The sequence below is a fragment of the Tinamus guttatus genome, unplaced genomic scaffold (assembly GCF_059628265.1).
Source record: "Tinamus guttatus ecotype Peru unplaced genomic scaffold, ASM5962826v1 Tinamus_guttatus_pri_ptg000227l, whole genome shotgun sequence".
Classification (NCBI taxonomy): domain Eukaryota; kingdom Metazoa; phylum Chordata; class Aves; order Tinamiformes; family Tinamidae; genus Tinamus; species Tinamus guttatus.
In genome coordinates, this window is record NW_028288761.1 from 935,559 (window position 1) to 960,759 (window position 25,201).

Consider the following 25,201-nt stretch of genomic DNA (forward strand, 5'->3'; position numbering starts at 1 on the left):
ATTCCTTGCAGTTGCTCATCCAGCCATTCCCTCCTCCATGAGTGCCTGGCAGCATTTTTCTTTTCCACTCTGCAGAGTGTTTGTGTGCAGAGGCATGAAGATCTCCTCTTCAGCTTGCTCCTTCCACCACAGTTATTCCACAGTGGAAAGGTAAAGCAAGCCTGCGGGGCCTGCTTTGGGGTGAGCTTACCCTCAGCCAGCTGTGCAGCCAAATGAGCAGGGTAGAGAAACCCAGAGAGGTTTGCACAGGGCTGGCTGGGGTCCAGGTGTGGCAAAATTGCATCTATATAATGCTGCATTGGCGGGGGGTAATGCTGTATTAGGGGAGGTAAGCAGAGAAGCAGAGAAAGAAGTTACCTCTCAAATGCAAGGTGTGCACTGATCTTTTCTGACAGTCTAGAATGATTTATCCTTGTCTGTGTAGTGGTTGTGAGAGCTTTAGAAAAATTAGAAGAGTAGACAGCATGCTGCCTTTCTTGATGCTTTTGTTGTTATGTAAAGGCAGTTCTTTTAGTTAGAAATGTCTCTAGTGCTTAGGGATGTGTGATACTACAGACGACTGGATCTAAAATAGCTGCAAAGGGAGGCTAATAAAAATATAAAGTTCCCTAGCAGATTTTTTTCTATTTGTTTCAGCTAACCACTTCCTCTTATTTATCTTTTTTTTTTATATCAACTTTGTTTTTACAACCAGGCATAAAAACAATAAAGACAAAAAAATCCATATGTACATGTTAACAGAACCAGGTGAGAGATTTTTAACTTTTGAGTGAATTTTATTTCTTTGTCAAAAAAACAAAAAACCACTGAATGTAAAAAGCCAAAATTTCCATTCTAATTCTCTACCCTTAAAAGGCTCAAAAAAAAAAAAGAAAAAAAAAAAGAAAGAAACCACAAAACAGAACCTATTTGTCGGGCATTTGTGAAAGAGGAAATAAAGATGGAGGAGAAAAACAGCATTTTGGCTGAGAGAAACATTTTGAGGCTGTGTTTTTACATGATAAAGTGATGAGGCAAATAACAACTCATCTGCAGTTCCTCTTTAACTGGAAGAGTAACTGAAAAGAAGTAACTCATTGTCTCAGTAAAGGTGAGGCAAACAACAACAAAGAGCTAAGAGAAATGCAATGTTAGAGCATGTTGTGTCATGTTTCTTATCTGCAGCACTCAGCCCTACTGGTGTCCTTGGTGGTGGTTTGCAGTATTAGAAGGCAGCAGCGGCCCGGATGTGTTTCCATGTTGCCCTTTGTGCCCCTTGCTGAAGTTTGGCCCTGTGCAGTGCTGAGTCGTTGGGTCTCTCCTCCAGGTCTTGCTCTAGCAGGAAGAGGAACGGTGATAATGGGAACTCAGTCAACTTTGGACTTGGCACACCTTCAAATACAATAAGCAAAGAGGGATGCAGCAACTCATGGAATGATTGGGAGGATTTGGGCATAGTTCTCTGATTTGTGTCTGGGGACTCAGCAGGTAGCATCTGAGGAGTGGTCCCTTCTGCCTGTGTGTTCTTTTTGCTCAGCAGTAGTGGTCTTGGCCCTACTCCAGGATACAGGATGAGCTACAGTTGGCATTGCGGGTCTTTAGGGTCTTCACTGCACCACAGCAGGGGTTGGGACTTTTCAGTACCATGTCCCATCCCCGTCTGAAGATATATCCTGTCTCCATTGTGTGATGGACTGAGATCTTGCTTGGTGGGATTAAAATAAGCTTGAGGATCTGCTGTCTCGTTATGGCTTTGCTTGTGGAGCTGAATGCACAACGGGTGGGTCAGCGTGGCAAGAACAGTAAATGACTTATCTACATCAGGCCAGTGTTTCTTTACTTGATCTCTGTCCCCTTTTGTGTCAGTATAACTTTCTTTTACTCTCATTATTTTTCCTCTCTTGTGCAGCACTGTTGTTCCTTTTTGGTCTGTTTTCTATGGGCCTGTTTTCCCATCTTGCTAGGGTTAGGGTTAGAGGCTCATGGTAAAATGGGGCTAGTCTTTTATCTGCCTTTTAGCTGCTGCTGAGGGCCAGGGACTAGGGAGGGCAACTTCAATTCAGAGACCTGTTCTTCCTTGTAGCAGCCTCATGGCAGCAAGGATGGTGTGATGAACCCTGTGTTACACAACTCCCTTGTCCAGGGAGAAGGGTGGTCAGGCCTTACTGAGCAAGTCTGTAGGTCTTCTGTGTTAGGAAAGGTGAATGCCCTGGATCAGGCTTCAGGACTGGCAGCCCTAGGCTGAGGTTGCCCAGTCTTTGCTTGGGCTCTGTATATCCTTCCAGTTGTTTCTCCTCTACCAGTGATCTCACCTACTCTGTCAAATGTCTGCTTCCTCTTTGGATATAAAAAGGTCTCAGGACAAGCCAGAGGTGGGTGTTGCCATCAGAACAGTTCTTCTTCCCAAAACCTTTAGGCAAGAGGCTGTTGGGGGCAGACTGTGGGCTGTACGATCAGTCCTGGCAGGTTGTCAGTTGAATGCCTTGTCCTAGATGGCCAGCTCTGTCGTATTGCTTCTGCTCAGAAGGATTTAATTACTTCTTCCCTCCCGGTGCCTGTTAAATCTCATGTGGCAGCTCTGCTGGAGGTGTCTGATGCCCACATTCGCTGCTATGAACTTGCTGCACCCAGTCGGCGTTGCAGGGGGACTTTGGTGGAGTCTAACTGTGCCTTTCCTGGGCAGGTGTGCTGCAGACAAGATTACTGGCAGTTTGTGAAGGACATTCGCTGGCTGAGTCCCAACTCAGCTCATCACGTGGAAAAGGTGAGTTCTGGTGGGGTGGCCCTGTGTACCCAGCAGGGAAGGAAGTGGGGGCTGGAGTGTGAGCCTCCCTGGTGAATCAGTTTTGTCTTCACTGTTGGCTTGTGGCAGACAGTGGAGCTGATAGGGAGGGGATGGCTCCCCAGCCCCATATGTATGGGGCTGAACCAAGCAGGGCAGCCTTGTGTTTGTGACAAGCCACATCCCAGGAACTCGCCATGGTTTATGCCGAGACAATCGGCTGCTTATTTCTCACAGGCCAGTCTCCAACTCCACAAGGTTGGTACAAAAGGCGTCACCAAGGGAACCAGGACAAATGATGCTTCTCTGCTAACGGGTGATTTATGTGGCTGTACAAATCTCTAAAGGTGTCCTGGCCTGACTGTTCATTTGGTTCTTCTATTCCTGGCTTGTGCCCTGTCCTGACACAGGGGATGCTCTCATTTCTCGGCCCCTGTGCCCTCACAGACACCCCAGTGCAGATCCCTCGCTCTGGGCACAGACACAGAAGTGTGAGCAGGGCCCGTGGCCGCCGCTGCAGTCTGCTCCGGGGAGCAGCGAGGAGGAGTGTGAAGGGCTGAGCACTGCTGGTCTGTATGTGCAAGCTGCTCCTGGGCCCGTGCCCAAGGCCAGCTCAGGAGGGCATGAGCTGTGACTGCCCTCAGCAGCACAGTCCCACTCTCCAACTCAAGCTGCAGCAGCCCAGGCTATTAGCTGTGATGTTCCTCAGTTAATGTGTCAGCAAGATGATGATCGTCCCCTCAGAAAAGCATTTGCTTTGGGGAGCGTGGGGTCTTGTGAGGTCAGGGCTGTGACATATGGGTGGGAAAGCATGTAGGAGAAATACGTAGTGCTTGTGGCTCTAGGGAGGAGAACTTTGGTCGCTGGTGCTGGTTGACCTTTGAAGTGTTGTTGTTCTCCAGTGCTCTTGTCTCCCTGTCGTGCTTTTACCAGTAGCTGGGAAGCTGTTAGGATGTGACTGAGTTCCCCCTGCACCGGCTGGCGTGTGAGCTGTAAGGGTGGAATAATCTCTGCTCCTCTGCTAGTCTCTGCATGCCCTGACTGCCGTGTGGTGTTTGTTTGCAGTTCCTCAGCCTGCATGAGAATGGGCAGCCCAACACTGACGGCCTAAGCGACCAAGCTGTTGCGAAGCTGTGGCTACAACACAGCCTGCAGTTCCACTGCCTCTCAGCACAGCTCAAACCCCTCCTGGGCAACAGGCAGTACATAAGGAAGTTCTACGCAGGTAAACAGAGATGGGCCTTTTTCCTGTTCTTATGAAAACATCTAGCTGGGCCTTTCCCTTCTACCAGAGATTAGGTATTTTTTTCTGGGTCTTCCTTTACTGTCTGAATGAGAGTTTGAGTCTGTGGGAAGGCCCAGAGCATCAAGCTCTGACCTTAGATGGCATATGGAAATGGAGCTGTATTTCTACTTTGTAGATAAAAATTGAAGGAAAAACTTTATGCAACTTATGCATGTTAATAACTTTTTGAAAGCTTGAAATTTTGTCAAAAAGTTGGTATCAAGGATAAACTTCTGTGTTGATAGGGGACAGGATCTTTAATCCTGTGATTTGAGTAATGGGGAGAGAAGTTTTTCAGCAGTCCCTTTTTAATCAAAACAAAAACCTTAGCCCAGAATATAGTAATTTGGAAAGGGAGCCTTTCAGCTAAGGTTTATGCTGGATCTAGGAGACTCTTTTACCTCCTAGACTGGAGATTTAGGGCCTGGTTCAGCACTCCCATTTCTCAACCCTTTGTGCACTGAGCAGCACTCTCCTCTCTGCAGACACTGCCTTCCTGCTCAGTGACTCCCACGTCACGGCCATGCTGCAGTGCCTGGAGGCTGTGGAACAGAACAACCCCAGGCTCCTGGCTCAGATCGACACGTCCATGGTGAGTTGGGGCCCCGGCTTTGTGCCTCTGGCTCAACCCAGAACCCTGTCCAGCTGTGACTGCTCATACAATGTCTCATTCAGAGCACACAGAGCCCTTGGACAAGGGCCTGGACTCACAAGTAGCGAAAGGAGCTCGAAGAGAGAAGGAAGTGATGAACTTTTCCCTGCACTGTCCATATGAGCTTGTCAGGGTTGGGGGAGATGGCTAATTGGAGTCCATATTGAGGCATCTCATTTCTGGCTGGTTTCTACGCTTTGAGTGTCAGGACCTGGTAGCAGGAACCCATTCTGTGTAAGAAACACCTTTAAAATTGTCCCCTGAAGCCTCAGGCCTAAAGACTAGCAAACAGAGCTCCCTGGTGCTGAGGGACAGCTGTTCTCAAGGGGAAAGTGCAAGTACCCAAGGCCTAGAACACCGGGGTTCCCAGCTGTGGTGCCACCACTGACTCCTGGGGCAACCCTGTGCCTGCCATCGCCCCTCCAGAGGAGGGCAGCAGTGGCTGCTTTCTTTGCAGAGAGCTCCCCGGAGGAGAGACACTGACAATGTTTCGTTACATTGGGGCTGTGTTCTTTCAGCTGGCCGGCACGTCACTGCCATCCGTGTGCGCGTCAGGTCCCTCTGCTGGGACAAGAGAGACGGGTGACCGCGACGCTGAAGGACATGAGAGCCGTCTGCCTGGGGCACTAGGCTGCCTGGATCATTGCACTGAGAGCCTGGTAATTTCCAGATGGGAGCCTGCTGCTTAGCTGTGAATAGAGAGCCATGTCCCTTCTATGCCATGGTATTTTTTCTCCCCACCCTACAGACTTAGCTGCTTCCCTCTGGGCCCCAGAGCTGCAGCTGTCTTCACTGGCTGGTAACCAGGTGCTCACACGGGGCACTGCAGGTCAATTCCTTTCTGTCTCCATAGCTGCTCTGTTGATGTGTAGCCCTGTAGATGCTGGTGTATTGATGATGCCCCCTCTGTTCAGTTTACCAGGAAGGGCGAAGGTCTGTCTCCAGTGACAAAGAGCCGGAGCCTGACTGCTTCCCCTGGATTCCTGCAGATACCAGCCGCAGACTGCACGCAGCAGCGTTGCTTGGGCTCCTTCTCTAGTCTGCACCACCCAGCCTCTTCCAGCCTTTCAGGTAACAAGAGTGGGCTGGGGAGCTCAGAATAGGCCCCTTGCCCATTCAGCATCTCTTCTGAGAGTCCACAGTTTGCTCTGGATCATCTTTCAAATGTCAAAATACAGCTCTAAGGGGCACGTGTTTGCAGCCTGCTCAAGCTTCTGAAAAGTGTGGTATAAACCCCCTCTGTGCAGCCGGCAGTAGCATAGCGGGGTGAGCGATCCCTGTGCATGCTGTGAGCTTCCTGAGCTTCTGCACAAAGCAGAAGTAGCACGTGTGTGCTGGGGCCTTCTGGGCTGCTGCTTTGGAAATGGAGCTGCAGCTAGGACAAGACCTGGCCTTTTCTCTGCTGTTAGTTTTGTTGTGCTGTACTGGTGCGGGGAGATCTCTGCCTGTTTTAGTATGGACACTCCTTGCCTTTGCCCGTGGGGACCGGGCACGCTGGCTTGAAGCCATGTGCTTGTTGCCATAGAGCGCCCCGCTTGTGCCAAGGTATGTGACCCCTTGTTCCTGCCTCTGTCCAGACAGGAGACCAGCAAGCTCCTCTGTCTTCTGTGGCACCAGCCAGCCTCAGGAACACTGCCCGTCCACCAGGTCCTCCTCCTTCAGTGTTTGCAGGACCCCTCTGGAGCAGGCCAGCTCTGTTACCCGCTGCCACATTCCCTCACCCAAAGACCCCTTCTCTCCAGCCAGCGAGATGAGTTCCAGCACCACCAGCCAGAGCGAAGACACTTCAATGGGAAGCCAGGACGATCCGCAGAGCGATGCTAATGATGGGCCGGAATACTTGGCCATTGGAAACTTGGGGCGCCGGGGCCGGGCCTGCAGCAGCGCCAGCAGCAACAGCACCAAGAGCAGCAGCTCCAACCTGTTCTCCTCCAGCAGCTCCCAGAAGCTGGACTCGGTCTCCTCCTTGGGAGAGCAGGGGGCGAGTGGTGGAGGTGCAAGCAGGGGCATGAGCCTCTTACGCCGCTCCAGCTTCTCGGAGGGACAGACATCAGTCCCACAGGGCATCCTGAAAAAGAGCCACGTGCGCTCACATTCTGATACCAATGTGGCTTCGGGGAAGTTACACGGTAAGGGAGCTGCTTTTCTGGGCGTGGGGTTGGCTTTGGGGTGCGGGCACAGAGGTGAGATGTGACCTGTCAGGAGTGCCATTACCGAGAGGCTGGTACTGGTTGCTGTTTGGCCCTATGCAGCACAGACGAGTTAGGGGGACGTGTGGGCAGGCAGGTGGGAAATGGGGTCTTTGCTGTAACCTTGCCTGCTGTGTGCTGGGAGGCGGACTGACCTCTTGTTCCCAGAATAGAATTCCTTGTGCCCATCCGTTACTGGTGTTGGCTGCCCTGTGGCCTTCCCCGGAGGCCTGGGGAATGGCAGTGATGCTGTGACGCCAGCTCTCCTGCCTTCCCACCGGCCTTGCCCGCCTGGGGCCGCGGCAGGGCATGGGGCTGGGGCTTGGGCCTCTTGACATCCGCCTTACTGGTAATTTGCTGGGTCTGCTTATGCTCCTGAGTGGGTAAACAGATGGCGGGAGGAGTGGGACGTGAAGGGGCAACCAGTTCATTGAGGTTTGCCCTGCTGGTGCCGCTTTCAAGTGCGAATGGCAGATCCTTGCTGAGTGGTAACCAATCTATCTCTGTTTTCTCTCCCTTAATGCTGCCCTCCTCCTCCTGTGTGTCCAGGAGGCCTCAGGGATATCACCATTATAATAGAAGATCCAGTGGCAGGTTTGGGAGCCAGTGTAACAGCCCTTCATCAGTGATCACTGCATTAAATTCAGGATTTCCATTAACCCATTGGTGTCCATTTAGAAAAACAAACACAGTTTCTTTCCTGAGTCCCAAATGATGCTTTGAAGGATTCCTTAAGTTAATGCATGCTACCTGACTGAGGACCTCACACCAGGAATGGTGTCTGGCTCTCCTGCATGATGTTATGAAGTGTTGCCTCCCCTTAACCTCTCTTCCACTCCCCATTTCTTTAGCAACCAGGAGAGGTTCCATCTCTCACGTAGGGAATAAAGGCTCAAAAAAGGGTCATTTTCTTTTTTTCAGTCTTTTGTTAGGGCTGATGTGGCTTTGGGCGACCTTGTTCACATGAAGCCCGCTAGGCTGCAGCAATTAACTGAGAGCCTCTCACCCAGGTCTCACGCGTGGCTTCTGTCCTGTGGCCAGGGTGTGGGGTGCCCTGGTCCCAGGCCAGGTCCTGGCAGCTGCTTCTTGTGGCCTCAGCAGGGAGCAGCCGGTGTCACTGGGCTCTGGAGCCTCTTGGTCAGGGTTATGGCATGAAGATGGGGGCGAAGAGGGGTAGGAGGTGCAAAGGACAGTGTTTGCCCTTCTGTTGTTCCTGTTCCCGTTCCCATTCCCCTTCCCCTCCCTGTTCTTTCCAGGGTATTTTCAGTCTCCTTCGCCCCTAGCTGTCTGAGTGGTCCTGTGTGGTAGCAGCCCTTGAGTCGCTCCGTCCAGGTGTTCTCCAGGGGCACTGCTCTCCCTGGAGCAGCCGTGGGGGTTTATCTGGGACTGCGCTGGCTCGTGGCAGTTGCTACCGGCTCAGCCTGGCAGTGACCAGCACTGGAGCGGGGCCTGGCAGCAGCGTGTGCAGCTCACCTTGAGCCCTTCAGTGCACACACTCACGTTGTGTTAGTGAGGTTTGTGTGCAGTGAACCTGCCTTTTCTAGCTGAGCATCAGCGTGTCCTTCAGCTGCCTCCTGCCGCCTTTGTCCAGGCTGCTCTCCAGGGCTGGGAGCTCCACACATCCCTTGGCTGCTCAGGTTTCCCTTTGTATCCTGACTCCTTGCTCTGTGGGTTGCCCTTGAAGATGCTCTCAAAGGCAGAAGAGGAGGCTGGTAAGGGCACTTGCTAGAGGCAGCTGCATTCCCTGATTCTGCTAGGGATTAAAGAGAGGGTGGCTATGGATGCAACCACTCTGTGGCTCTCATGAGTTTCTCTCCTTCTTTCCCCTTCTCTCCTCTTCTCAGGAGAAGCTGCCCTTGGGCACCGCACAGCAGTTTAGTAGTGACCCTTTGCCATCAACTTGCTTTTTACCTGCCTTAAATGCCCGTTTAGTTTTATCTTCCTTATGGGTTTGCATATGGGCTGGTGCCCTGCTCCATTTCATGTCTGGCACCAGCCAAGTGGACAATTTCCCCCGCTGATTTCCATCCATTCGTGTGTGCCCCTGTGATGATGAGCTCGTTCCATTTCACATGGTACTCTGGGTTGGGACAGTTGCCTCTTGGATACTGATGTGCGTGTGGTGTTGTCATCCCTTACAGAGTCCCATGGTGACACAGGCGGAAGAAGGGGGCCCGTCTCCGGTTCCGCCCAGAGCAGTGAAGTGAGCACACCCAGCTCTCTCTACATGGAGTATGGTGAGTACTGTGAGCCCCAGTGGGGACCTTGGCTTGTGACAAGACTCTTCCATGTACAGCAGCTTCTTCAGCTTCTGACACCTGCTTGGGGCATACAGGCAGACAGGAGGTGGCTTTGTGGTGAGCTAGCTGGGTCTGGCAGAGCTTGTTTGTGTGGAGAAAGCAGCCAAAAGGTGTGTGTGGCCCTGTACTTAATGAAGACCTCCAAATATGCTAGTATTTGGATACTCCCAAATGCTGGAGACAGGAGATACTGGAGATGGAGGCTTTGCAGTAGCCTTGTGGGCCCAGCAGTGTTTAAACTGATGAAGTTGTTCTAGGATTTTTCTCTGCTGAGTCCTTTGAATTGGATGGTACCTTGGACCTTGTGAGATCAAGGAGTCCTTGTGCTCCGGTGATGTGAGGGTGCCAGCTGTGTGATTTTTTTTGTGTTGTCATCTGAAGATCTTCATGTTGGTTCCCGTTAAGACACTAGGGTGGATGGAACACAGATCAATCTGCTCTGTTCTTACAGCGGGATGGACCAGCTGTCGGCTGTGTGGGCCTGATGGTGTCTCAGTGCAGAGTGTGGGGTGTTTCCCGGTGCTTTCAGCAGTGGATTTCCAAGTCCCTCCCTCATAGGCTTGTCTTTTGTTTTTTAGACTCTGGCCAGTACCTGAGTTCAGGGGAAGGGATGTTCAGAAGACCTTCAGAAGGGCAGTCCCTCATCAGCTATCTCTCTGAACAGGACTTTGGCAGCTGTGCAGACCTGGAGAAGGTGAGGAATGCAGCAGAAGCAAGTGTGAATGGGAGAAAGTATATTTGCAATTTTTCCCTCCCTTGGGAAGAAAATCCTACAGTTTCTCCTGCCTTAGAACTATTCAGAGGGCTTCTATTTTGAATCTATGGTCAGAGTTGCTCATTGGTGTCTGGCAGTCGGTATCAGCCTATGTAGCTTACACATGGCAGCTTTGCAAGATGTCATGGCTCTTTAAGGACTCCTGCAGAGTGAACGTGTTGCACATGGTTTTTTGTAGGTTACTCTGTGTTTTACAAGAATTCTGGTGGCTAGGAGGGCTTGAGTTTCTGGGTCCTCATAGGAGAGTCAGGTTTCATATGGTCAGCATGGATCAAGGTACTTTTACCTCCGTCAAGGAATATTCAGCTCTTTCCTGCCACAGATGTCAGAACAATGTTCTCCCCAAAGTCCCCAGATTTCCTGTGATGCAATCCTGAAAAGCAAAAGCTTTTGCTTTTTCCTCGCAGGAGAATGCCCACTTCAGTATCTCAGAGTCACTGATTGCTGCCATTGAGCTGATGAAATGCAACATGATGAGCCGGCAGCTGGAAGAGGAGGAAGAAGACAGTGACAAGGAGATCCAGGAACTTAAACAAAAGATTCGCATCCGGCGCCAGCAGATCCGCACCAAGCACCTCTTCCCTACCTGCCAGATGGGTTCAGACAGTGAGTGATGTCTTTTAGGGGCATGAAATGGTGGGATGTGGGTTTTCTACCCATTACCTGTCCTTACAGTAGCCTGTCTTCCTGTCTGTTCATGGGAAACAATCATATTTTTATCAGGGTGCTGCAGAGATTTGCAAAACTCTGGAAGACCTTAATAGGACTGATACTATACACTAGTAACACTTGTGCCACGCTGGTGTTGAGTTGTGGGATGCCTTTTCACCAGGAACCCATAATATTTTCCACGCTTAACAGCTGTCCCTCCTTGCCCTGGGCCCGTCTGGGTGTCAGCTTCTCCCCTAGCTGGCAGTGACCCCTTCAGACTGCTCCCACTGATGGCCTCGCTGTGTTGGGTTTCTTTTGTCTCCCAGGCCTCGTGGCAACAGACAGCGAGTCCCAGTTCAGCTCCCATGGCTCCATGCGACTGTCTGACTCAGGCTCTGCAGAGGATGTGGAAGAGTATGAGATCCAAGGTAAGAGGGAATGGCTGTGTTGGGTGCTTGCCTAGAACCAGACTTCTCCTGGGTATGATTGTGTTGAGGTCAGTCACACTGAAGAGGAGCATGTCCCTTGGCCGTCGAGGTGGCTTTTTCCAAGCAGATGGCTGAAACCTGAGCATGAGCAGAGCAACCAGTTTCCCTCATGTGGTGACATGACTTCCCTTCAGGATCTTCTATAATCCTTTAGGGCACAGCATTGCTAGTGTGTATGAGGTTCCTGCTTCACTTGCCAGGTCTGTGGAGCTGGCGTGTCAGGTTTAGAAGAGAGAGATGGGAGAGCCCTGCTCTTCTGCCCAGGCAGAAGTCATAGTTTTGAACACTTTTTTTTTTCCTCTTGGGTAGGAGCAATGAATGCTGATCATATCCTGACTTGTTATAGCTGTGAGCTCTGCTCCTAGCAGCTTTAGTAGCCAAGTTTATTGCCTGCAGGAGAGTTGTATGAGTCCCTGTGTGTCCCTTTCCTTCAAAGTCTGCTTCATCCTCCAAGGTGGATTCATTTCTCAGCAATGCTTCCATCAGGCTGTCTGTAAATGACAATAAGTGCAGTCCAGCGTCCAGCTATAAACGCTCAATCTTCCTGTCTCTGACTTCTGACAACAGAGCCCTTGTTTCGGTCCCTGAGGGCTAGATTTTGGGCTCAGTTCTGAAGTCTGTGGAGGGGTGTGTGAATTCAGTTCTGGGCTTCTCTGATGTTAGTGCTGCTCTTGTGTTATGCCCTTTCTCTTTGGCCTGGCCAAAGCACTGAAGTGAACTGTTTTGTCATCACCGTGTTATACAGATGGTAACGATGGATCTAACCTGATTCAAATGTCCAAGAACGGCCTCTCAGTGTCAATGGCTTCCTTGTTCTCAGGTAGTACCCGCAGAGCTCCCTGGCGGCACGTGCGCGTGTGTGTGCAAGGTGTGTGTGTGCGCGCGCACATGCACCCTTCCCAGTGTGTCCCCTCTGGTGTCACAGGCCAAGCAGAGGTCTGGATCAGCGTTTGGGCATCTGAGATGAGGGTATTTCTGCTCTTCTACTCTATACGTATAGACCAGCTCATTGTAAGCTCTGGTGTGCCTGGTTTAGGAACTGGGAACAACGTTGTCCAAGTAACAGTAGGAAAAGCCACAGAAGGGTGATACATTGCAGGAAAGCAGAGAGGAGCTAGAGCTACTCTCTTGTGGGCACCATCCCCAGGACGTGTTTTCTGTACAATGTTCTGGATATATCAAGCACACCCACTGTAGTAACCTGCCTTGCCTGGGACTGGGTTCAGCAGGGCAATGCTGCAGTGTTGCAGCTCCGTAGCTGCTGGGGGAAGAGCCTGGGCTGTGGGCTGGGTGAGGGCACAGTCCTTTTACGACCTGGGACCAGGTCTCCATCCCAGAGAGTCTGTCCCTCAATGTTACGGCTTTGAGTGGAGCTGCCCTGCAGCTCCCATTGTAAATCTTGGCTTCTCTGATCATATGCAAGACAGGGAGAGCCAGGAGGGAAGGAGCCTTGCTCTTAAAATGACCCTGCTGTCAGCTTTCATCCATCGGGTGAGGCTAGCACAGGACCAAAGTTGCAGCTGGTATTTTGGGGAGAGTTACCCTCTTTGACTTTGTGGAGCTGACTTGGGTCTGAACCATGGACAACCATTCCCATCCTGTTCAGACTTGCCATAGGAAAGAATCCTTCCACAAGGAAGTCTTGAAAGAAAGGGTAAGGGAGAGCAGACGGTGCAGGCATTTTGTTCCCAGTGGAGGCCCTACCCATGGGGGTCACGTGCAGCCAGGTTTCACTTAGCTTGTGCTGCCGATCCATCCTGTTGGGCATCCAACATCAGTGCATTGCTCCTGCTGGACGTAATGGCACATGGAGCTGTCAGCCCTGCTGTGTTTACCAAGTCTGTGTTTTTAGTGCCAGGGTTTCCTCTCCCCAGTAGAGGCTGGGGCAGGAGTGATACCAGAGCTAGCCTCAACGGAGCCTAGGCCCAGATCCATCTCCCTTTCCCGTCCCTGAGATGATGCCAGTCTCTGCCCACAGCTCCACCTGTAATACTTGGCCCACACCGCGTGTGCTCTACTGTTTGCTTGAGTTTGTCATAGTCTAGGACCATGCGAGTGCCTTTCTGCACAGAGGTGAAGGCAGCAGAGCATGGCCCATGGTCTGTCCTGTGTTGTACGTATTTGGGAGGCTGTGTTTGCCGACTTCTCCGTTTTCTGCATCTAGAAATCCGTGTGATCGAAATATGTGGATTGCTTAGCATTGGGATGCTTTCATGTGCCTGATTTTAATAACAGATGTCAAACAAGGAGGGTTAAGTGTCCGTGCTGGGCTCCGCTGTCATGATGCCGTGAATTTACTGTAAGGACTATGAAGGTTATCTTGGTTCTTTGCATATCTTTTTCCCTTTCTAAGTGAAGGTACTTGCTGCCATTCACACCTGCAGGGTGCTCTGCTCCTTTTGGAAGTCCCACTTCTTTTTGTGCCAGGGCAGCCCTGGAAGGCAGCCGAGCTCTCCTGGACAGCTCAGGAGTTGCTCTCTTTGCTGCCTCTCTCTGTGGGGCTGGACTGCGACCTTATGGGCCTTAGAGAGCATTTGGTGCCAGACCAGGAATGGACGGGCACTGCGTTGGGTGCAGGTAGCCACCCTGCTTTGGGTAGATGAGCAGAATGACCCTGGAGCTTCCCTGTGCCACATGCTGAGCAGTTGGGTCAGGAGAGCAGCTGCTTGTGGCTGTTAATTGTGGTCACTACAGATCTCATTCCTAGAGCTTCCATGGATGCAAAGAAGGAGAACTGCTGGGGCTGTGGCACTGGCCTCTTTCTTTCCTTGACCTAGAGTCCTTTCCCTTCACATCCCTTCTTCCCTTTTTTCTAGAAGTTTATAGTGAAACAGGGTTTCTTTCCATCTGTTTCCTTCTGCTTTGTACTGCTCAAAGTGTGTCCTGTCCCAGTGTTCTTCTACCATTCAGATGAATCCCCTGTCAGGGTTTAACAGAGAAACCTGCTGGAGTGACAGACGAGTGATGAAGGTAGCGCTTGGAGAGTGCCCTGGTCCTGAGGCCAGCACCAAGGAGGAGTATGTGACTGGAAGGGTGGTACAGCCCTGATGGGAGGAGAAAAGGACCCTGCAAGAGCTTAACTTGGACCCTCCTTCCTAGAGAGCTGTGATGGTCTCTGCAGACGCTTGGCTGCTGCAGTTATTGGCCAGTTCACTGCACGGATCCTGACATGTCTTTTGATGCTGAGCTTAGGCAGCCAGGGCCCCTCATTGTGTGGGCTGTTGATGAGCTGTGGCATGGCTAGGCTTTTATCTTATGGGTTTCAGTTAAGCAGTCAGAAATATTCTGCATCCCATTGCTAATCTCCTGCATACTAAATATTGTTGCTAACCCTGCTCTCTTGCTCTCCTAGTTCCAACTCTGTGTGTGTGTGTGTGTGTGTGTGTGTGTACTTTTCCAGGCTATGTAACCTCTGGGACTTGGTGTGTGACTTGTACCAACACTCGCTTCTCATCCCCCAGCCCCAGGTTCCCTGTGTTTTCACAGCATCCCCACACGTCCTTCCCTTGCAGCTCTACCAGGTGACTGGTTAGATTGCACCTCTCCTTGCTGCTCCTTGTCACTGGTAGAAGTTGAAGCTGTAGTTTACGTGTTTCTAAATAGTTTGATGAATTTTAAAGCGAAGCTTTGGCTTGAAGTGAGTATATCTTCCTGCCCTGCCTTGCTGTCTTCACCTTGTACTTGTTTGTGATTCAGATGCAGACATCAAGAGGAACCCAGCCTCCAGCAGGAAGTCCTTTCGGTCCTCTGAATCCATGTACGTCTTTGACTCGTAGTGAGACATCTTGGTACCAAGTTCCCCTCCCTGCCCAAATTTGCTCTTCAAAATGCATCTGCTACTGCTTTACATTGGAGTGGGCATCTCTCCCTCCCTCTCCACAGTACCTTAGGAGTGGAGTACAGGTGCATCCTAGTCTTGAATTTGGGAAGCAGCACCTGGGCTGATCAGGATAAGTCGCATGCTTCTTGGGCGTGAGGCGGATATGACATGGGTTGGTGTGGAGAGATCCCTGTACCTCCGAGTATTTAAGAGCCTGAGGAGAGGAGCTGGCATGATTTGGAGCAGACGGACTTACTCCTGGCTTGCAGCTGCCTCCTCTCCAGCCCTTGCTGCTGTGCTGTGACCCAGTGCTCCCCAATTCCCTGTACAGTGCAACAACAGCTTAAGTATTAAGTGCTCAGTCCTCTCCTGGCACTGCCCCAGAAAGGAGAAGTGGGAATGGTGGGCAAGTAAATCACAAACCCTTTTAAGCTTAGCTGTCATGTTATTGCTCTGAAAATACCCCTTTGGGATACAGAGATGCTCTGTATGTTGGGTGAGATGAAAAGCTTTGTTTCTGCTTGGCAGCTTCCCAGGTAGGTTAGTACTGGAAGAGCAGTTACTTCTGTCTCATACAGATGCCCTCTGTGCTTTATAAACAACTACTAAAAGTTGCTTTTGAAACAAGCAAGGGTGTTTGTGAAATTGGCATCACTCTGAGACGCCTGGAATTAACCATTTCCTTCACTGTGTAGATCCCACTCCTTCCTCAATTCGAACTCAGCAGAGGCTGTGGCCATGGGTCTGCTGAAGCAGTTTGAAGGCATGCAGCTCCCAGCTGCCTCCGAGCTGGAATGGCTGGTTCCGGAGCACGATGCCCCCCAGAAGGTAAGTGTGAATGTGTGAGTGTGTGTGTGTGCATGCGTGCACATGCAGAAGGTTGTCAGAGCTGCTGAGAAACTTCCATGGAAGCAGGCAGGACTGTCTGGAGGTGCCAGGGCAGAAAGGAGACAGCAGTGAAGCACACAGGATGGAGAAGCACGCAATGCAGAGCTCCCACTGCGCTCTAGAAATCCAGAGCCACTGAGTACATTTGATCACTCTTTTCTGAACTCCTGGCTTTGCACCCACTTCATGTCCACTGCCCAGGGCCTTTGCTCTTCCAGGTGAAGGGAAGGATGGGTTTTGCTCTGGCTGTTTGTCTGCGCCTGAGTTGTGGTGTTGGCCTATGACAGTTACTGTGCACTGCTATGTGCAGTGGGTGGTAGCCAGGCAGTTGCAAGGGCAGAGGAAGCAATCTGGGAACGGCAGCAATTCTGTGCAGGGTAGAGCTGGGGCAGTGGCTCAGCCTGCAGCAGCTGCTCCCTGGTCACTCTTGTGGAGCATATTGATGCGCTATTCGCTGTTGGTTTTCAGGGCCTGGGGCAGTCTCTAAAAATGCTCTTTAGGCGCCCTGGCTGGTATAAGAAAAGGCAGCTTTCAAGAAAGCTCCTTCTGGTATGTGGGGATTGTACAGTGTGCCTGGAGGGAATGTGCATGGACCACAGTGTGCACTAACAGTCTCAACTGAGCCATGTCCAAATGGGTAACATAAGCACGTTCCCCTCTGGTGCCAGGGAGCTTGGCTTTGGTGCCTGTCTGAGGGATGGATGCAACTACCAATTGGTCTGTTTGCAGTGCCCTGACATGGAACTGTAAGACACGCTATGCCTCATATCTGCTGTGAGCCTCATCTCACAGCAGGAAGAGGCTGCATCTCTCCCTCCTGTGGCCCTAACCACACCAAAGATGCTCATGTCCTTCTGGAGTGGCCTGCTCTTGAGGGCACCTCACTTAGCATCACTGTCTTCTGTCCTGCTTGGTGCTGAGCTCTCTGCTAAACTCTTCAGCCTGCTCCTCACCTGCTCATGCGCTGCAGGGCTGGAGCATCCACAGCCTGGTGAGCTGGGAAACCAGCTTTGTGTGGGAAGCATGTAGAGACTTGTCCAGCTCCCTGGCCTGCCTGGAGAGTAGGAGGGGGTGAAAATGCCAGGAAGAGCCTCTGTGGAGATGAGTGCATCAGAGCTGGGCTCTGCTGCTGGGTTATCCTGCAGCAAGAGTGCTCAGATCCCCAGGGAAATCCTTTCTGCAGTCCCTCCATTCAGATGGGGCAGCCTAGTTTTGGGGCAGGTGCAGGAAATGGGTGCCAGGCTCTTTTCCAGAGACCTACATTTATGAACGCCTGTTAAGCCACCCTGTTGCATTGCCCTTGTGGTGCCAGGCAGGGATCTGACCCTCTTGCCTGCCTCTCCCAGCTCCTGCCCATCCCCGACTCTCTGCCCATATCTCCAGACGACGGAGAACATGCCGACATCTACAAGCTGAGGATTCGTGTGCGTGGAAACCTGGAGTGGGCCCCGCCGCGGCCACAGATCATCTTCAACATTCACCCCGCCCCAACGTAAGGACCTTCTGGGCAGCAGCCTCTCCAGGCACCTGCCCTTTCCTGGAGTTGATTATTTTCTCCTTCCTGCTTTGCGTGTGGGGCTGCTCTCTGCTCTCAGCCTGATGGCCTTGCTGGTGCTGCAAGGCAGAGCCAGCGCTCGCAGCCGTGGCTGTGATGCACCGGGGCACAACAGGGGCTTTTCCCCTCTGCTGCAGTATTTTCTATGCTTGACTGTCAAAGCCAGATGTGCCGATGCCCGTGTTGTGGTGCCAGCTGCTATTGGTGCTGGACTTGTGTGTCTTTTCTTATTGCTGGGCAGGAGGAAGGTGGCTGTGGCCAAGCAGAATTACCGCTGTGCTGGCTGTGGCATCCGGACTGATCCTGGTGAGTGCTCAGCCCCCATCCCATAGTTGGAAAGTCAATAAGTTGGAAAACACAGGGTGGGTGGATTACGGCATGGAAAAAAGTGGGTGGATTATGGCATGGAAAAAAGGTGTGCTCATACCCACTGTAATTACTCAGGCTCTGTCTGTAGGTCAGCAGGTACCACCCACAGAGGAGCCTCCTTCCCCAGGCATTTGTGGGGCTGGGGGAGGCAAGGAGGAGCTGACCTGCCCTTCTGAGGAGTTTTATGTTGATTTGTCTAAGATAAAATCATCTATTGGAGCCCTGTAAAGCAAGGGACTTTGCACACTTTGTACTGTCTGATAGACTAGTGGGTCCCCAATGGCTGTATCCACAACTTCGGATCACAGGTTCCCTCTAAAACTCCAAGTTTGGCTGATGGGCCATGCACAGAGCTGTACTGTTGCAGTGTTCATCTGCTGTGGGTACAACTGTGGAGCTCCTTGAAGCAGCTGCCTTTCCTAACTGTGTAGGTGAATACGACTCCCTGTGTCCAACAGGCAGGTTGCAAGCCCAGAGATAGTCTATGCAGACCCCAGTCTGAAGCTGAAGAAGGACTGGCAAGGCTGTCTTGTCTGCTGGAAACTGAGCAACACTGAAGTCCAATATGTGTCTAGGTAGAAGCTGCCTGCACCTCAACTAATTTTTTCCATCTTTGGCTCGACTAGATTACATCAAGCGGCTGCGGTACTGTGAATACCTGGGGAAATATTTCTGCCAGTGCTGCCACGAGAATGCCCAGACAGTCATCCCTAGCCGCATCCTGCGCAAGTGGGACTTCAGCAAGTATTACGTGAGCAACTTCTCCAAGGACCTGCTGAGCAAGATCTGGAGCGACCCGCTCTTCAACGTGCAGGATATCAATGCTGCCCTGTACCGGAAGGTGAAGTCTCTCAACCAAGTGTGGGTAAGGCCCTTTCACATGAGTTCCTGAGAAGGGTAGTGGGATTTGGGTGAGGTGGGTGGCTATTATCACTGCTCTGTGAACAGAGCAGTGAACTAGTTTTGCTAGAGAGTCCTCAACTGCTGTTTCTGCAGAGGACTTTCTCAGAGGTCTCAGAGCTTGGTAAAAGGAGCCAGGTAGTATGGGAGGATATAAGAGAGTGACTTTGTCCAGCATCAAACAGCAAGTGAGTGGCAGAGGTAGAAGTAGTCTGTCCTGACCTCTCCAATTGTAAATGACATTCTGGAGAAGCTGAGGAAAGGCAGATATTCTAATTTTTGAGGGTTAAAAACCTCTGCAGTGTGTGTTTTCTTTTGCAACTTGCTCCCTGTGCAGTAACGTAGAGCGGGAAGGAACTTGTCTGGTGCCAGCTGGACCTTGGTGTGCTCCCTGGAGCATGGGATGACTTGTACTTGCTTTATCTAGCCTGGTGTAAATATTTCTGTACTGGGAAACTGCAGCTGAGGAGCAGCAGCAGTCATCTCACTAGAGCATGAAGTGGAGCACACATGTTTAGTTAAGGTCTGTGCTCTGTTTATCAGTCTTGTGTCCCCTCTTCCTCCCCAGCTGCTGCGAATCCAGCTCTTTCACATGAAGAACATGTTTAAGACCTGCCGACTGGCTAAAGAGTGAGTCCCGGGGTGAAAGTTTAAGCTCTTTTGCTGTCCTACGTATGTTGTACGGCAGTTTGCAGTGGGGATCTGTGCAGACTGTGAGTAAAGAGGGTCTTTCAAAGTCTATCTCAACGTCTCTGGGACTGCTGAGACCTCAGTCTCTGGTCTCTAGCACTGTTGAAGTGCTAGAGTTCTAGGGGGCCTGTGAGCACTGGTGAAGTCCAGTTCAAGGGACTGAAAAGTGCACTTGGTCCCACCTAACCAGCTGCAGTGCCTGGAAGAGAGCTGATTCAGGGTCCCCTTGGCATCCCTCACTTCCTAAAGGCTAATTCCAGGGTACCACTGCAAGTTACTGCATAACTTAAATATTCCATCTGCAAACTGAGAGCAACAAGCCAGATTCTTCCTTATGGAAGAAAATGCAAACCACTGAAACCAGCAGGGTTATGTGATGGTGGGCAGAAAGTATCTGAAGCTTCAGGACAAGGCAGTGTCCAGCACTGACCCTGTTTGTGCCCTTGCTATGCCTCTTCAGCTCACTCAGACCCTGCAGACTAAAATGTTGACTGTTCTGTCCCAGCTGCTGGCTGCTACTGCCACGTCCTCTAAAGCAAGTGCTTCTCAGTCCCTGTCTAGTGGTATGGCACAATTGTGCTGCGGCAGCCAGGGAAGGGGGGAATGAGCAGCGGGTGAGGAGGTGGGTGGAGGGAGAGGAAAAGAAGAAGCAGCGAAGAGAGAGGGGACTGAATTAGTGGAATCTCTTCCCTCTGAGGTCTGGCTTCTCTGCCCTCGCAGCCTCCTTGACTCCTTTGATGCAGTGCCAGGACATCTGACAGAGGATTTGCACCTCTACTCCCTGAGCGACCTCAGTGCAACGAAGAAGGGAGACTTGGTGCCTCGCTTGACAGAGCTCCTGAAGGCGGGCAGCCTGCACGTTCAGAAGTGCATGGTAAGGCCTCCTAACCTGCCTTCCACACAGCTCAGCATCCTCTGCGGCACCCTTTGGAGCACAGCAAGCTTTGCTGCATAAATAATCAATGCCTTTGATTAGCTGGACAACTGTAGAATAAATGAGTTAATTGGTAGAGCCCCTGCCTGTTCCACCAAGTTGCCACTTGCCTGTGCACATTGTTTCTTCCCCTGGTTTGACACTGTCCCCCAACACATGCTGATTCTGCCTTGCTGTGCTCAGTGCTGGGGAGGGACAGTCCCGCTGGGTGGAGCAGAGCAACATGTCTCACTGTCTAGCTCCTCTCTGCTTCCTGCTTGGTTTGCCAGGGAGATGAGCATCTGGCCAGTTTTTCTTCACTTTTTATCCTTCTAGCTGTGCCAAGCCAAAGGCTTCATCTGTGAGTTCTGCCAAAATGAGGACGACATCATTTTCCCCTTTGAGCTCAACAAGTGCAAGACGTGTGAAGGTGAGATGCTGGGGGAGAAACAGGGAGGGGACAGACTCCTGGGCTGGTGAGATCTCCCAGTTTGTTTTCCAAAGGCATTGGTGCTAGCATGAGGCGCTGAGCCAAAGATGGATCCAGACAGACTAGGTGCTTGTGTGCACGGCCTGTTTCTCTGCACTGCACCAGCAGATCAGCATTATAATGGTGTTTGGCCAGACTTGCTGGTATGGTGGAGTATGTAGCTGCCTTCCTGAGCGTGCAATGTGCTGCCAGTCCCAATTGCAGCCTTCAGGGTAACAGCTCAGCTCTGCAGCAAAGCATGTGCTGCTTCCAGAACCGTGATAGAGCCCCCCACTTCTAATGTTTGTTCTGCCGTGGCTTTTGCTTCAAATATCCTCCTGCACCAGTCTAGAGCATTCACTGCAGGGTATAGGGAGTCTGTCCAGACTGGGCTGCCCCTCAGCTGTCAGCCACGCTCTCTTCTTCTCCCCTGCAGAGTGCAAGGCCTGCTACCACAAGTCCTGCTTCAAGTCTTCCCACTGCCCCCGCTGTGAGCGGCTCCAAGCCCGGAGAGAGCTGCTGGCCAAGCAGAGCATGGAGTCCTATGTCTCGGACTATGAGGATGAGCTGGAGCAGCAGGAAGCAGTGGCAGCCACATGAGCGTGTCACAACGGAGGAGCAGCTAGTGGATTTATTTGTGGCTGTGACCTTCGTCGCTGGAGACAGAGCAGACTCCGAGCCAAGTGGACCTGCAATGAGGAGGAGCAGTGAGAGGGCTGGCCTGCTGGGTACCTGGAGCCCTGTCTCGAAGGGATCTGTCTTCCCCTGTGCAGCAGCTGAGTCGGGGAAGGGGGAATCTTCTGTTATCTGGTCTGCTCCAGGCACCAGTTACACCTGCCAATGCCTTTGCTTGGGGAAAGGCAGCTCCTCCTGTCTGTCCTGCAGGCAGAACAGGGGCCTTTACCAAGCAGTTGCTAATGTGCCTCTCCGCACCCTTCACCTTTGGGTGCTGCCGGGCCAGGCAGGGTTTGTTTGCCAGTCCTCATGCCCTCCTCCCTGGACAGGGTGTCCAGCGGGGTCAGCACTTTCTGGATGCTAAAAGCTCTTGCCGTGGCTCCCTGGAGTTGGAATCAGCTCTCCAGTTCCTTCCAACCCATGTCCTGCTGCTGATGTGCGTACGTACGGTGAGGAGGGCTGCGTTTGGGGGACGACTGTGGATTTGGCGACTTCCTTCTTCAGATCAGCCTTGAGAGTGGGCAGGGGGTCCAATGCGCCAGAGACCAATTGCTGCCACTCCAGCTCCCGGCAGAGGAGGCGCAGAGGAAAGGCCGGGTGTCTGTCCTGCCTCTCCGTGCTGCCTGCACGGGGCGGCTCTCCCCCTTGCAGCGCAGCGGGTGCTGCAGAGGGGGGCGTCACGCAGGTGCAGCCGCTTTGGGGGGACAGTGTGGCAGGGCCATCCACCGAGATAGGTTTGCCTGGCGGGAGCACGCAGCAGGTGAAGCAAGGCAGGGATCGTGGCCCAAGCGAGCTGAGCCGTGATGGCAGCGAGTGCCCAGCAGCTCTGCACAGCCCTTCCTCCACACTCTCCTGCTCTGCCCTCCTGGGGAACGCGTCCCTCCAAGGGTTACGTGTGACCTCACCCCGGGCAGTGGCAGGAGGACCTGCCTGGTGCGCAGGTATCCTGTAACTGGGATCATTTGGGATATGTGCAAAGTTTATTTTCAGCCCTCTATGGGCTTCCCCCACCCCAGCCCCTGTCTCAGTTTGTTCTTTTAGGTTGTTTTTAAGTTGCCAGATTTGGTTTTATTTTTTTTTAATATGCCTGTTTGTTTTTTTAACTGTTTGTCCCTCTGCACGGTGGTGCTTGAAGGGCCTCTGCAGTCTGCGCAGCACTCGTTGGTTCAGAAACCTGCAGAGCTGTTCTGCTCCCTGCTGCTCGTCCCTGAGCAGGGCAGCCGTTTGCCAGGTGCCCCCTCTCCTGCTCCTTGTGGGTAGGGGTGCCTGCCTGCACCGGGAGCGCATGCGGAGAGGGAATTGGGAATGGAGCAGCGCACTGGTCGCCCTTTCAGCAGGACAGAGCTGGCCTGCCAAGCCCAGCGCTCTGGGTGGTGCACAGGGAGCGCCGCAGTGTGGGCCAAGGGGTCTCCTTAGGGGGTGTCACGGGGATGTTAGTCCTGGGCATGGGAGGGAGGAAGGCAGGCGGGTGCCCAGCACGTCAGCATGGGGGCGAAGCACCTGCTGGCCCGGCTGTAACGTGGTAGGAAGAGCAGTTTGGCCTGTGTATGTGCAAGGAGGGTGCTGAGGGACAGGGGACAGTGCTGAGGTGGAAGGTGTTTATGGGCAATAGCTCTCGCAGCACGTGCCCTTGCTCAAGGCTTGGACGTGGTCTCATGTGGTGGCCCTGCTGAGTGAGGGCAGAAGGGGAGGGAAGAGGCTGTGGTGCAGAGAGCTGCTGCAAAGTGAAGCTGGGCCGAGCGCGAGGGGCTCCCAGGAGCCTCGCTCGGAGGGACAGGGCCCTTCACAGCAGCATCTCTGCCCTGCTGGGCGTTGCGGAGCCCCTGAGATCCTGCAGGGACCCAGCAGGGGTGGGCCCTGGTGAGCAGCTCCCCAGGATGTGGTGCCAGTAGCTGCAGTGGAGTCTGTTCTCTGTCCTAATCCGTGGGTGAAGCCTCTTCCCTGGGGAAGCTGCACCGAAAGCTGCAAATGTGGCAGGGCTCTTCTCTGGGCAAGTCAACCCCTGCTCTGCCCTTGGGTCTTAACCCATGGGACGAGAAGCTGGGTGCTCTGGAGCATCCTGGACTAGCCAAGGGCTGCAAGTACCAGCTCCAGGAGGCAGCTTAGTTCCTCACCTGCTCCCTTGCTTTTTTTTTTTTTTTTTAAACCTTTTCCTTCATTTTGCTTTTTCTGTCGCGGGGAGCAGCTGCTCTTCTGTCCCCTGTTTCAGCCCGTGGGCATTCACCAGCCTCAACGCCGCAAGCCCTGGGGCTGCCAGAAGCTGGTCCCAGCTTGCCAGAGGACAGCCCTTCCTCGGCTCTTGCCTGCTGTCCCTCTGGGCTGCCCTCCTTGTGCTGCTGCCCAGCTCAGCAAAGACAGTAACTGCCCCCTTCCCCAAATGGCAGCCCAGGGCACTGCAACTTCAGCCACGCTGTTTTGTTTGAAGCACTTTAATGTTGTGGGACATTGGCCGACATGCTGCCCACAACTGTTTCTAGAAGCACTGAGTATGTTTAGACAAGAGTGAATGGATTTGGGTTTACTTGTGTTCTCCACCCTCCGCCGTGGGCCCTGTGCGGAAGCGCCGCCCAACTCGCAGCGTGGTGATGGTCTCCAGCGCAAGGTTGTGCTCACACTAACCCTGCTGCCCTCCTGGGGCTGCACAGCCCTGACTGCTGCACCTAACCCTGGGACTCGTCAAGGCGCACGAGGAGCCCCCCTCGGGACTACTGCACAGCATAGCCGCGAAAATGCCGTCCCTAATAAACTAAGTTAACAGAAAAGAGGTCTGGTGGTGGTGTGGCAAATCGTGACCCCATGGCCTCTCCTTGCGCTGCAGTTGGCTGCAGGGCAGGAAGGGAGGAGGGAGCAGGATGCAGTAGCTGTCAGGGGCACCTAGGGGTGCCTTTTTCCCCCAGCTTTGCTGCCAGGGGCAGGGTGGGGGGGACAACAAACCAACCTGTGTGACTGCACAGCTGGGGCTGGAATCCCACGTCTGAGAGGGGTTAGTGCCACCACCCCTTGATGAAGCCGTCTGGTTTGCAGCACCCCTTTGCAAAGCGTCTGCTGGAGCAGAAGGGAGCTGCTGATTCGGAGCAGCTGCTGAAGGGGTTCTCTCTAACATGATCCTTTTCTGAGGGTCCTTACTGCCAGCAAAATGGTCCCAGGGGCATGGCCCAAGCCCAGGGGCCCCTTCCCTGCTTGCACCCTGCCCCCCAGGGCTCTCCCTTGGAGCAGTGCTGTGTGTTTCCCTGCATGGCTCTCTATAAACACTACAGACACAGCAGCTGGAGACTGCAAACTTTAAAACAAAATGCCAGCGTCATTGTGAGGATGTCCGTGGTTGCACAGCACCTTCTCTATGTGGGGTGAAGCTGGGCTTTGGGGGCCTGGAAGACAGGGAAGCTGCTGGAAGCTGGGCAGGAGGAGTCATTTTCTTTGAGCTTTTACTCAAAAAAGCCTTACTCATCCATAAGCTATGTTGGGGTTAGCAGCAGCAAAGGCATCTTTGGCTTATTCCTGAGCACGGCTTATTCTGGCAGGCTGAGGGTGGAATCTCGCAGACAGGAGTAAAGCTGTGACATCCAAACTGCCCTGCACAGGCTCTGGAAAGGCTCTTGCACAGCTACGCACGCACAGGAGCTAGAGCAGGGGAACGAAGCCAGAGGAAAGAAACCTGCACGCCCTGGCGCTTGCCGCTTTCTGCAGCATCTCCTCCAGCAGCACCCGGGACGATCGCTGCAGGGCAGGAGCCAGCATCCTGGCACAGGCACCGTCTGCCCCAAGCACGGAGAGCACCAGCTGCCGTGAGGCGCGTGTGGTCCGTGGCCTTGTTTGCAGCG

General features: G+C 52.7%; 1 protein-coding gene across 3 annotated transcripts in view; it reads left to right on the top strand.

Annotated features, from left to right (window-relative positions):
• The window catches only part of RUBCN (rubicon autophagy regulator), a 28,388-nt gene extending 6,689 nt beyond the window's left edge, over positions 1-21,699 (top strand). Inside the window, exons 3-23 of one of the 3 annotated variants that reach the window (XM_088525490.1) lie at positions 2,663-2,743; positions 3,827-3,986; positions 4,532-4,638; positions 5,217-5,357; positions 5,613-5,769; positions 6,276-6,827; positions 7,437-7,481; positions 9,029-9,124; positions 9,766-9,881; positions 10,370-10,568; positions 10,940-11,041; positions 11,847-11,921; positions 14,798-14,858; positions 15,617-15,749; positions 17,156-17,301; positions 17,606-17,670; positions 18,360-18,598; positions 19,202-19,263; positions 20,044-20,197; positions 20,573-20,666; positions 21,142-21,699. In XM_088525490.1, the coding sequence (XP_088381616.1) occupies positions 2,663-2,743; positions 3,827-3,986; positions 4,532-4,638; positions 5,217-5,357; positions 5,613-5,769; positions 6,276-6,827; positions 7,437-7,481; positions 9,029-9,124; positions 9,766-9,881; positions 10,370-10,568; positions 10,940-11,041; positions 11,847-11,921; positions 14,798-14,858; positions 15,617-15,749; positions 17,156-17,301; positions 17,606-17,670; positions 18,360-18,598; positions 19,202-19,263; positions 20,044-20,197; positions 20,573-20,666; positions 21,142-21,305 (2,949 nt within the window). In that variant the 3' untranslated portion in view covers positions 21,306-21,699. The remainder of the gene's footprint in view (positions 1-2,662; positions 2,744-3,826; positions 3,987-4,531; positions 4,639-5,216; positions 5,358-5,612; positions 5,770-6,275; positions 6,828-7,436; positions 7,482-9,028; positions 9,125-9,765; positions 9,882-10,369; positions 10,569-10,939; positions 11,042-11,846; positions 11,922-14,797; positions 14,859-15,616; positions 15,750-17,155; positions 17,302-17,605; positions 17,671-18,359; positions 18,599-19,201; positions 19,264-20,043; positions 20,198-20,572; positions 20,667-21,141) is intronic. The other 2 variants (XM_088525491.1, XM_088525492.1) reach the window with 2 other exon arrangements.
• Positions 21,700-25,201: the final 3,502 nt, after the last annotated feature.